This window comes from Neodiprion fabricii, chromosome 1 (genome assembly GCF_021155785.1).
Source record: "Neodiprion fabricii isolate iyNeoFabr1 chromosome 1, iyNeoFabr1.1, whole genome shotgun sequence".
In the NCBI taxonomy this organism is placed as follows: Eukaryota; Metazoa; Arthropoda; class Insecta; order Hymenoptera; family Diprionidae; genus Neodiprion; species Neodiprion fabricii.
The window spans coordinates 29,126,839-29,139,807 of NC_060239.1; the positions used below are offsets into that span (position 1 = coordinate 29,126,839).

At 39.2% G+C, this 12,969-nt stretch overlaps 1 protein-coding gene across 2 annotated transcripts in view; it reads left to right on the forward strand.

The window, feature by feature from the left end:
• LOC124188030 (bifunctional heparan sulfate N-deacetylase/N-sulfotransferase) overlaps positions 1-12,969 on the forward strand; it is an 81,836-nt gene that overhangs the window by 10,354 nt on the left and 58,513 nt on the right. For both annotated transcript variants that reach the window (XM_046580291.1, XM_046580292.1), the window contains exon 2: positions 8,190-10,654. In XM_046580291.1, coding sequence (XP_046436247.1) covers positions 10,485-10,654 — 170 coding nt within the window. In that variant the 5' untranslated portion in view covers positions 8,190-10,484. The remainder of the gene's footprint in view (positions 1-8,189; positions 10,655-12,969) is intronic.

Below are 12,969 nucleotides of genomic sequence, written 5' to 3' on the forward strand. Positions count from 1 at the left end.
TGCCACTTGATATAATTGTTGTTAAAATATTATCGGAATTACGGGGGAAACGCGTTATAAGTAATTAAATTGTTTACAGTGTGATTGTTGTTGTGAATAAACAAATTTCTCTGGTTATTGCAACGCCGATACATCTGTTTGTTTTTTTTTTTTTAACCATGTATATTTTCAATCAAACGAATTATCGTTACACCAACATCAAATTATTCCAACAGTATTAAACATTTTCTACTTAAATTTACAAAATTCACTTTCAATTGCAATCCGGAACTACATTTTTCGGTTATGGTCGAAAATGAAAACACTTGGACGATGATTGTACAGTAAGCGTTTAACTGCGAGATGTGATGTAGGTACTTACTCGAAATTATTCACTTTAGGAAAAACAGCTCGAGACGACCGGTCGCAATAACAGCTGATCCCGACGAGTCGGAAAACTTTATCCTTAATTCGGAAAAGTTTTCTTTTCGTTAAAACTTACGATGTTCTTAAATTTCTGCGGAGTTTAAACTATCTCAACAAGTCTCATTAATGCAGTTTACAAACGCGGTCATAGTTCGATTTTACTCATCGACTTGAAGAAATAAATTGCATCGGCATCAGCGATTTCTCAATGAGAGTTTTGCAAGTAAAAAGGATAATCTGTTTGCATGAAAAAATATTCAGAGTCGTTCGTCATTATTCCAATTAGTTGGTTGCAGTACATGATAATAACAATACATTTCAACGATAACGCTCAACGGCAATTACTCACTTACAGTCGGGATATTCCTGCGTCTCTGGCGGATGATCGCGACTCGTAATACTCGAAGGCAATGCCTCTCTCTAGCCGGCTCAGTTTTTGTCCTCAAGAGAGATTTTATTATTGATCGACGCTCTGCAGCCGGTCCGCCGTTTTATTAGGTCGCCGCGCTTATGGCAATACATCAGCGTGGTTTTGCCGTCATCAATTGCGATTCAAATCACTGTCAATGCCACGAACAGGGGCAGAGATGAGGGAAGAGGAGGAGGAGGAGGAGGAGGAGGAGGAGGAGGAGGAGGAGGAGGAGGAGGAGGAGGAGGAGGAGGAGGAGGAGGATGGCGACGGTGCCGAGTAACGCCGACGTTGGCCTTCCTCTCTGAAAATATTTAAATTACATTCTTATCGTCGTGCAGGATCGATCCTCGGATTCAAAACGTAACGTGACGAAAAATGAATGATAATAATAACCAAGGCGTGGAAGAAGAATCAAAAGAAATAACAAGAAAATAAACGGAAATGAAACATTTCGCTGGTTTTTGAATACCGATTTTTGCGCCAAGAGTTTACATTTAGGTACTTGCGGTATTATATTTGTTTTCAAAATTGACTGTATCGATATTGCACTTTACACATGTTATGCAGGAATAAAGTGACGGTTATAACATGTTCACGCACAGTGACATCCTTTTAATCTTGTTGAATTTATTTTGTACACACACATCTCGTGGTTAATTTACAACATGAGGTAACGATCATATTTTCTATTTGACGTTAAACATATACATTGTTTTATTCTTTATTCAACCACAAGCTATGAAATCTCCGTATTTTCATATAATTTTTATTACAAAGATATCAAATGACTGAGTCAGATCTCAAAATAGACGCCTTTTTCTTTCTCGTCGCTATGTATACGTATGTTGCATAGATATTAATTGAGTCAAGATATCTTCTTCAGTCTGTTTACTTTAAATCTTGGTTCGAACAGAAAAAAATCCAGTTTACTAAAAATTTTACCAATTTGATTCGTCAAAAGAAGGAAAAAAATTCATAAATAAATGAAAACAATCAAACGTATCCTCAGCTTCAACTTCAAATTATTCAATCGATCTACAATTTTTATACATGTTTTTAATGTTCTCACGAAAGCATTTTTGAGTCACGGATATTCAAAACCGTTTCACGGCTTTGCCTTTTTTTTACTTAACCCAGGAATCTTTACGATGAAATTAAAAATGGTGGTTTTGAAAAACCCGATCGAGTTAATGTGGAATGCCTCATGTTATACCTGGAAGTATTATTTCGGGTAGATTCTACCACCGAATAATCTAATCCATCGAAAAAAATGTCTTCGGGCAAGTTCAGGTATTATTCTGCAGAGAAAATGAAGAAAAAAAAAAAGCTAGAGTGAAAGCTATAAAAATATAAATCCGCCGCCCCATACCGTACGTCATCCCACGTATAAAAGGTGGGTGAGCTTAAGTCGCAGCTTAAACCTTCTTTATACCGTCTTCGCGTGCTTCGCAGCCTCTGTTTTTCTCTCTTTTCCTTATTTTATTTTTCGCTTTTTTCCTCCGTCGTAAACCTTCTCAAGTACTACAGTATTTGTCAATCGCATCGTTTATCTCAAGTCATGCCAAAACGAAGAAAATAAATAAAAGTACGCTTTCTCCCGCCCGTTTACACCCTTGAAGCCTTTGCCGCTTTTACCTTAAGGTCGGATTATTGTTATTGAGACTCTTGGACGAATAAATATCGAGCAGAAATTTTTTTTTGTAAAATCGAAAAATGCCGCGGATTTTCATTTTCTTTAATTTTTGGCTCATTGGTAAAAAATCGGCGGAAAATTAACTCTTCTCAGGTATCGACATTAATACGTATATTAGAATTAACATTTAATTACGCGTCGAAGGTTCTTCACTTTAATATTAAACAAAATTTTGATATTCGGTCACAAGTGGGTGAACCTATATTTATAAAAAATGATTCTATTTCGACTTAATAAAATTTCGTCAATACATCCTTTGTAATGTTCGGTTTTCTATTTTTAGTTGTATATGCAATTGAATTGAATTTTAAATTCGATTCAAATTCAATTAATTCAAAACGAAAAAACCGTTGTACAAGTGAAACGTTTTTAAATAGTTTCATACTTTACTTTTATGCTTCGATATTCGGGATTTGAAGTCAGAGCGTTATAATATTTCAACTATCACAATGTCTTTTATTTGAATGTTCACAATAATACCTTGAATGAAATATATTATTATTTTCATTGATTGTATATGCTTTGCACAAAGGCGTAGTTTCAGTAAACATTTTATTTTCTGTTGATCAATTCAAACATCTTAACCCTTTCTGCCACACATTTTTCGACTCAATATTTTGGCCTGAATTTTATTACCCGATGGTTTTCAGGGTCACTGATCACGAATCTGAAGACAGAATGTGATAGTTTCTGAATCTAACATGCCGGATATAAAATAGAAAAAAAAACTATCAAAATTCGACGATTCTCACCGAAATTAGATTTTTCCATATTTTAACGGCAATACGAAGTAACAGAGATAATTTAAAGTTGTAAAAAAAAACTGTGATAAGGCTGGGACATGGAAATTTTTTAGATCCCACTCTGACTGAAAGGATTAAAGATATATCCATTTATCTTTCAGCGGTATGTATAATAATTGAATTCTAGAAAATTGCCGGGAAATCCTGCCAAGTTTCATCATAATAAAAAAATCTGAGATTACAGCGTAAAAAAAAAATGTAAATCGGAGGTTTAACGATTTCCTTAAAAAAAAAAAAGAAAAAAGAAAAAGAAACAAACAACGAATAAAACTTGTTCTCATTTCTCTTTTTTCCGCACGTGCTGTCCTCAGACACCGTCGTCTCGTCCGGAACGTAGCCATCCTCTTGCGAAAAATCGCAGCGATTTTCCGCGGCTCATCTCTGCATGATCTGTCACTTCACTTCACTTCACCTCACCTCGCCTCACATCGCGTCCTCCGTCAACTCCGCGACGGTTGTTTACTCTCCTAGACCAGTTTACCCCGAAGGGTTTTTCCACCCCCGCCTCCCTCTTGCCTAGCGTCCTCCCTCCGTCCTTCCTCGAGGATTCTTTTTCCCTCCCCATCCTCTTTTCTCGGTTGGTTCCCGCCTGCGCCACCGGCGAGAAACTTCCGCGCTTCCAGGATTTATGGCTTGGCGGAAACCACAAGCGGCGGATCCGTGTTTGCCAAGCCTACAGCCTCCTCCGGTGGCCCCGCGGTTCTCGATCGTTACCTACGCACGCCCTTTTCACCTTTATTTTTATTAGTTTTTTTTCCCCCCTTTTTTTCCGTTATTCTTTTTTTTTTCACTTTGTTATACCTGCTTCGTATTGCCAATTTTTCTCATGCGGCAGAGGTCTGTGTATAAAGGCAGGTCAAATTCAAATTTTACCCTAACCGAACGATGTACACTGAGAAAAATTTCTCAGTGAGAGACTGAAGTTTTATTAATAACGTTCAACGTGACGAAAAATCGTCGAAATACGTAAAAATTATTGCCTTGCAATATCGAAACAACTCAACGATCTTGAATTTTCAAAATATATGCGAGTAATTCCAATGATGCGAAACTATACGGCTTACGGAATTTCAGACAATTCTAAGGCTGCGAAAGACCGTGATTTTCTCAAAAATACGTCTCTGCAACAACTTCGCAAGCTTGAATCTCATCGCAATCGCGAATACATGTAACTACACATCGTAACCTACGCTGATACAGAATATACACGGAGGATTGAGGAGATTTGAAAACTTCGAACATTCGTACGTTGAAAGTACTTCGAGTTGGATTAAGATAGGTTAGTTTTCGCTACTCGTTTTCCGTGTATATGCAAAATCGTAGACCGCTCTACGAAGGACGCTCTACACGTTATTTTGCCCTTACAATTTAAAAAACTCAAACTCCAAATTCTTATAAAACTCACAATCAGTTTTGTAGTTTCTCAGATTTATCCATAAAAAATACACTTTTTACACATTTTTCCGGTAAAATTTTTTTATCTGGAGTAAGAACCTTCTCTTGAATTTTGAGGATAGTATTCTACTAAACAAATCCTTATACGTATGTAGTCCTGTATACAAAAAGTCGCATGTTATTTTCACCCGGTAGTTGAATTTATTTTCTTGCATATTTTGTACCTCCTTTTGTTCGGCTAAAATCGGACAATTAACAACTTTTACAAAATCGGATATCGTTTTTATTACTCTTTTAATGATATGTGGCCCTTTTCGTACTCATGCTCGAAGGAAATAAAGTTATCCGTTTATCTTCTCTGCAGCATTTACGTGTGAGATGCTCTAATACATAAACAGAATGTCTTTTCTACTTTTCATTCATTGTTTTTTCACACGATATTTTCAAACGTAGTATTTAAAGACAATTCCTAATCGGCTGTATGTTAAATTTTACCGCGAAATATAACATGTAAAGTAAAATTCGATCCTTGGCACGTACGTAATACAAGAATAACTTGTGGAAATCGGTTTTTCTTTCATTCTTATCTTTTATTTTATATATTTTTTTGCATCTCGGAAAGAATTCACCGATAAACAAGAAAATCGTTACTATAAAATATATCTCGAGTGTTTTTACGCTTGAAAATGCGATGAAATAACAAGATGAATCGAATCCGCGAATCGATCAGGATTTATAGATATTAGTCGGTTTGGCATGGAATGCCCCGATTCCATATATTTATATGCGTGTGTGTGTGTGTGTCGAATACACGCTGAAAATGCTATAGAAGCCGTAATACTTATCATAGCCGGTTACACATGGCCGTAAAATTTCATGAAGCTTATCTCTGACGGGACGCGATATGCGGCAGGCGGCCGCGTCTTTTCCAGTTTCCTTCGCCCAGGAGGATGTCAATGTCCCGTCGCGTCTCGTCGCGTCGACGTTCCGCCGATCATCGCGTCTTGACGCGAGATTATATACGTTCCGGGTCCGCGATTGAACGGTATATAAAAGTACATGTACTACCCATATGGGTACCGAACCCATATCGCGTTTATCTGGAGGAAAATGTCGAGACAGAATCTCCGCGTCTCGTCCGCCGCTCATGGTTTTTTTTCTTCATCACTCTTTCCTCCCCCCGCACCCTCATCATTTTCAATTTATTTTGCATTTTGTTGGCATTTTTTTTTTTTTTTTTTCCCCCCCTCCATGTTTTACCGCGGCATACTGTTTTTCCTTTTTGCTTTTTATCCCCCCTTTCTTTTTCACGTCTCCCTGGACCGACTGATCGTCGTCCGATTTTCCGTTCAACCAAACCCTCTCCTCCACTTCCTCCTCGTCCCTATACCTCCTCTTTTTCCGGGAGCAGGAGGAAGAACAATTTGATTAATGGACTTCTTGTCGAGTCCGATGTTCCCCGAGGGATGAAAACGGAGGACGTACGTTTCGGGGGAAAAATACTACACGCTCTACTTGCCTGCTGCCCGCGATATTGACGCTGTTTAAAATTAAGCAATCGCGGATCGATATTTATTATTGTTACTACAGTGCGATGGCGAAAGTGTAGCACGGTGTTGATTGCTGCTCGATGAACTCGTATCAGTTTTCTTTCTTCTCTTTCTCTTTCTCACTTTTTATCCTTACATACGCTCATAATTCTTGCGAATTTTATTCCTCTCGTCAATTTCATACGTAATTTAAGGGCTGGAAGAAAAATTACTTACACCGATGCGGAGGTGAAATTTTCTTCGCGATATAAAACGATGATGCTTGATGAAAAATATTCGCGTGGAAGTTATTACGTATACACACCAAAGTGTTTCATATCCGAAACATTTTTTTTTATTTTTTCACTCGTTTCACACACGCCTCGCCCCCTAAAGCCTCGTGGTTTATTTTTTGACCTCAACTCGCTCGCACGCCGCTTTTTATACTTGCTATACGTGTTACACGTATCGGGAAATCGATAAGTTATACACACATCGTTAAGTGTATTCACGTATAGGTTTTTCTCCCCTTTTATTCCAATTTTTTTTCCTACCTGTACACGTACGTACGCATCCCCTGCAACTGTCGAATTTCACCTCGAGTCAAGCGCCGACAACCATCGATCACTTATTTGGTATTCAAATAAATATTAGAATTAAGGAGAATTAGAAGAAAATAAAGAGGGAAAAAAGAAAATTAGAACGGGTCGCCGGTATCGAATAATTTAGGAAATATTTGTTACGGAGACGTTTATGACAAATTAACACTCTGTATTAATGGATGATACTTTTCCGAAAGTTACGTTCGTAATTGCGTTTTAGCCTTGAATTCACGTTTCCCCTTTATTCAGCAGTTTACACCCAGCGAAAAGTTACTCTATGTTAAGGATATTTTTATGAGACGTAAAATATTGTTGAAATTGAATATCGAGATCATTTTTAAAATTAAATTCTTTTGCATCGTCGAGAAGTTTTCAATTGAAAATTTATACTTTATACCGATAGTACATTTAATAGACTGCAAATTGGATATCGACCTTAGTTCTTTGTGCTAACAGAACACTTGTGAAATTATCCCAATTTTTCATTCGCAAAAGTTTGACGAGATGAGGGATTTTGAAGCATAACGAAATTTACCCAATTGATAAATCTAGTTCTTTTACAGCATAACGACATTTATTTTTATGCATTTTTTAATTATTTTTATGGAAAAAAAAGAATATGAATATAAAATTGCATGTTTAGGTATAAAACGAACAGCATTAGGTTCAAACAAGACTTGAGAGACTAGATAAACCAAACAGTCTTGTGATATCTTTTTCTACTTTCTTAAAACTCCTTTTCAATGATGAGCTGAATCGAATCGTCAGTACAAGAGAAAAAGGTTGAACAGGAGTTTTGAGGAAAGTAGAAAAAGATATCACAAGTCCGTTTAATTTGTATAGTCTCTCAAGTCTTGTTTAAACCTAATACTGTACATTTTATACTTAACATTCAATATTACATAATTTTTATTTTTTTTTCCTTAAAAATATTTCACAAATGCATAAAAATAAATCATGATGTTCTGTAAAACGACTGGCGCTATGTTTTAATTCAATATACTTAAATACTTGAAAAAAAAGGATTATTACTTGCGGGGGATATTAAAAGTTGTCTTTCGCAGGCAAGTTCCGAATGAAAAAATGAATCAGTAAACCATTCCATCGATTTTAATATTAGATCCCAGTGCGGCTCATTACTTTGAATCAAATAAATTATCTGTCGAATCAACGAGCGACCGTTTAAAATACATTTCCTCGCAAACGATGAAAGTTTTCTCATCCACAGCGTACACTGAACGAAAAATTGAGTCCGCCGAATTAGGCTTGGAACTGTAATGTATCCCTTAAGCCTGCGATGCGTCGCGTAATTAAGCCTCTCTTAATCCCGGACCTTTTACATTGTTACAGATTGCAACAGGAGGAGGCCGAGAGAGATATCTACGAGTAATCTGTCTCTTGGCAAGAGCGGGTTACAAGGGCGGGAATGATCCTGGCTGGAAGTTGACGATAACCAGTCTCAGCCGAGTCCTTCTTCCGGAGGCCTTAGCTCGGTCAGCGGCACGACTATCGTCGCCCTTGCGGACCGCAGACGCGTAAAGCGTGGTGGCGGGAATTGTGCGAGTGAAAGGAGATGAAAGATAAAGGGGAAATCACGTCGTAAAAACCGCGAAGCCCTACGTCTCGCCTAATTGACAGGGCGAGGGGAAAAGGCGAGGCTTCAGCCGTCCTCGCTAAGGAAAGATCGCAAATTTACGGCCGAGGGCCAAATTCGATCGAGCTAACGAGTAACGGCTTTCGCCTAAACAGGGCCGAAAAAGGACCCTTAAATTTCGAGCGAGAGGAATTTTCTCACCCGATTCGAAAAAGGGAGGAAACGCGTCTTTGGGTGGTATTTTCTTTCTTTCTTTCTTTTTTTTTTTTTTTTTTACTTACGCATTTGAAGAGGAAGAAATTGGGGGACGAAAAGAAAGAAAGATACTTTTCTCCTGAGCCGAGAGACGTCGAAACAGACACGAAGGCCCTGATTCGAGCTTACATGCCAACCGGATGGGGGAGGACGAGCTAATATCGTTCTCTTCGCTGGTTTGATTGATGATCGGCGGAGAAAAGTCGCCGCGGCGAAACAGCTCCGACTTCCGGTGCAGCCAGTAACGCGTCTCACACCTGTCAAAAGAGTTCCTCGATCCCGGAAGTGATAATCATGAAAGTTGAGCTGCCGATGCGGCCTGGATCAGGATGCGAAATTCCTCGATGATCTGACCTTGGGATAAACGAGTTTTTCGCACAAATGGGTTAAACGATACGCGAGAAGACCGCGATGGACGACGCCACGCTCATTTACGTTTTGCAAAATGGCGATCGGGGCGGCGGAGTTGAACAGGAAGTACAAAGAGTCGAAACGGATCACGGAATCCTCTCGTTTTTATTGTCGAGAAATCTTATGCTTTCCTTCGTCTTTATCGGGTCTGATTTATCAGTGCAAAAGTTATGATAATTCACGTGCTGCTGCTGAAAAAAATTGTTGTCATTGTGGATCGTGGATACATGATAGTAGAGAAGAAATATTGAGGATACTCTCGCGTATAACGTGCTGGAAAATTAATCGGAACTAGTTAGATCAATTTTTATACCGATAAATTGAAGGTGTACATCATTTTTGTCGGGATTATCAGTCGACTTATTGCATTTTTATACTTTGTATTTAAATACTTTTTATGGAAACTTTTCCTTTTCTATTACTTTACACTCATAACGAAACGGCCATACGAAATTCTTTATTTTTCGATTGTGTTCTCGATTCGACGTACGCTCGCTGTTTAATGTTTATCCTCTGTTTCACCACATTTTATTAACTTCTTTTGATCTGGTATTTTTTATCAAAGAGAAGTGGGCCGAGTTGGGGAGAAACAAGCTGCGTAGAATTTTGTTTGTATCCATTAGCTTCTACCATATATGATACTGTACGCAAATTCAGTTCGTGGCGCAGCGATAGTCGAGAATTTTTTGGTTTATATTTTTTGGGAATGAGAAATATTGAGATTATTTTCAAAAAGTGTGAATAATCAAATAAGCAAAGCAGGCGTTTTCGCATAAATACAAATTCGTTCAATTTTACTGAACACGAGGTTTAATCGGGACTTTTATAAAATAACACATTAATCAATTCCAAAATTGAGAATCAATGAGATTGAATCAAGCCAAAGTATCATTAAATAATTACCAGTGCAGTGGGATATCAAAAAGTGTTGTCTGCGCTATCAGAAGGTATCTGTGTACCTGTAACGTCCGCGAGTGTTCAGTGCTTAAATTTTAGTAACGACAAAAAATAAATAAATAAATAAATAGACAAATAAGTTGATAAATATCTATAAATATTCGGTGTAGAAGAAAAAGAAGAAAACATTAGTATTAGGCTCGTAAAACACTCTCTTTTTTTCGCGACTCACTCTTTTGTAAATCAAACCGTCGTGAAAATTATTTTTTAAACAAAAATAAACACAGTTTCAATATATTGTACGCATGTACGAATATTTAATTATCCATCGTCGCATCTGGCGCCTGTAAATATATTGCGTGTATGTGTAACTACCCATATAATATATATTTAACGAGAGAACGAAGGTAAATAATCTGCTCACGTACATGATATCAAATTAAAAGAAACGAGTGTGTAATAATTTATTAGTGAATTGTTAATTCGCGATGGTTGTAATCTCGGGTGGAGACGCCGGCATTCAATTGCTAGGCTCTCTGGTACCGCGTTGCGTTGTTAAACAAACAACCGTGAAACGATGCGTCGCCGCACTTCTCCTCGTCTCCATCTTCAGCATCTTTTATTACACCTACTATGTGATCAGCAGTCCATTTGCCAGGTAAGCCCTTTATACACCATGCATTTATTATACATCCGCATGTTTCAATGTGTCTCGTTATATTTTCGCGTATCCGTTATCCTCATCATTCGGAATTAATGTTTGACCAATCAGCGACCAATTTCTAACTCCCAAAAATCCGGAAAATGAAAACCGCACAATCTTGTACCATTGATGAATGAGAAACAGAGCGAGTAACGAACTGTATGTTGAATGACAACTGCAGAATAGTTATGTAACTCGCTGTTCGTATGTCCGACTGCCCGCGCGATTTGTTCTCTGCAAGTTCCGTTCTAACTTACCAACACCTAGAAAGGGCTTATCAGCGGCATCACTGGATGCTCGAAAGTCCAAGTCCTGGTATAAGGTAACTAATCTGTAATCTATCTTTGAACACGTATCAACCGCAATCATCGGCGAGATTCGAAATTCCGATCACCCGACAAATGACATTTCCGAGTTTTTTAATTTTTTACTGTTCAACTTCTTGGATCCAATCACGCTAATGAGGTTGGTCCTCTTTAACGTTGGACTAGCACGATGAGTAGGTAGGCAGAGAGTCAGGCGCCGCAGCTTCCCTCCATCTCCCTAGTTATATACCGGTGTTCAGGTAACCCTTGAACTACAAAATTGTTTAACGGATTGAGCAAACTGTCTGCAAGTAGGTACTCGGTATGGCTAGACGATGGGATAACCCTAGACGATCTAATTTAAATCAGAGGATATATGCGTTATACCTACCGACTACGATGTTCGGCTGTGTGCCATCCGGCTGATTGTGAGCGTATCAAGCCCGCACACTCTGTTCGTGGATCTTTCCCTGTGTCGATGCTCCTACATACCTATATTCGTGGAACGTAACAGTTCCAATTCCAATTCCCGCCACGTCCCTGAAGCAGCAGCCTGCAGCAGTGGTTAGGCGCCGTCGAGCTGTCCGGATGCCAGGGCGCCTCTCGCCCACCCGCCGCCACCTCTCGCGGACGGACTCGAGTAGTTAATTACAGAGAAGACGAATATATACATAGGACTTCGCCGCTTCATCTCCTACCAATATGGACCAATCTCGGAGAGCGAGGATAACCGACTGCGCCCTTCTTCCTCCTCTCCGAAGACGACGACCTGCAAGACCAACCATCCCCGACTCCTTTACTCAGCCTTGGATTCGATTCACCCATGGATCTCCTACCTACCGCTACCTCATCCGCACCTTTCACGTGCCCACTTGGTTAGTTTCCGTCAATGTGCCTGCGCCAGTACCTCAATGCTTCTATAGCCAGGTTGTATGCGGTATACGTATGATGCGGATCCATGTGTTGGTACCCTTGATGCATTTCCCAGTCGGTGCTGATGATACGTATATCCTATGCCGAGGCGTAACATCCCAGAGCCGTACTGATTAGAGAGCTAAAGTTTCGAATCAGCGTACTAGTCAGCGAAACTTTACGTCATTTCGATAAAATGCCGCGCGGTGGCTAATCAGGAGGATAAACATTTCCATGGCCTCTCTTGCTTGTTGCGATTATCAGCATTTACGTCCGCGGACTGCGTTATGCCTTGAGCGTGTGTAACCGATGACTATAAATGCTCGACGAATCATGCTTCATCCATATTCCACTATTACCAATATTACCATACACTCCTTCGGTATGATCGATACAAAATTTATTCATCACGTAATCCAGATCGTAATGTCACTCTCGTGCGTTGAATATTACGCAATGACATTTGGTCGCTGAATAGAGTTGGTAGGATAGACTGGAATAGATGGGTAAAAATGTGTTTCTGATCAAATAACGCACGCAATTACTCACCGCCTATCAAATCTCTTTCTTCTCAATCGTATTTCTGGCTAGAATTATGGTAAATAAAAGCCAAAATTTTCTGTAGCGTACGTGGATAGTTTGGGTGAATATCACCAGAGTCCACCGGAGTAGTTTGTAAATTGATTATTGAAGTTTGACGAGGTGAATTTTGTATCTGAGGTTGAAGCTGGGCATACAAAGTACTTGACAAACTTGGTGATTATATACCTATTCAGCTGTTGGACGAGTAGCGGAATTCACTTTGCGAAGTACATTGGCTTTATGGCCGTACGTAGGTATCTCCAGCTGTACTTTGTGCAAGGTAGCGGCAACTCGTGCCAATTGCCCTAGTGTCTTATTCGCAATCAGTCACAGGTTTCGTACGACTGAGCTAGTCAAGTGGAAGTCGAAGAGCAGCATCTTGCAGCAAAACTACAGCAACGAGATTCGTGGCGCGGCAGGTGCGCATGGGATAACATCCAAGGACGGACAAGTGTTGAGGGACTTCGACAT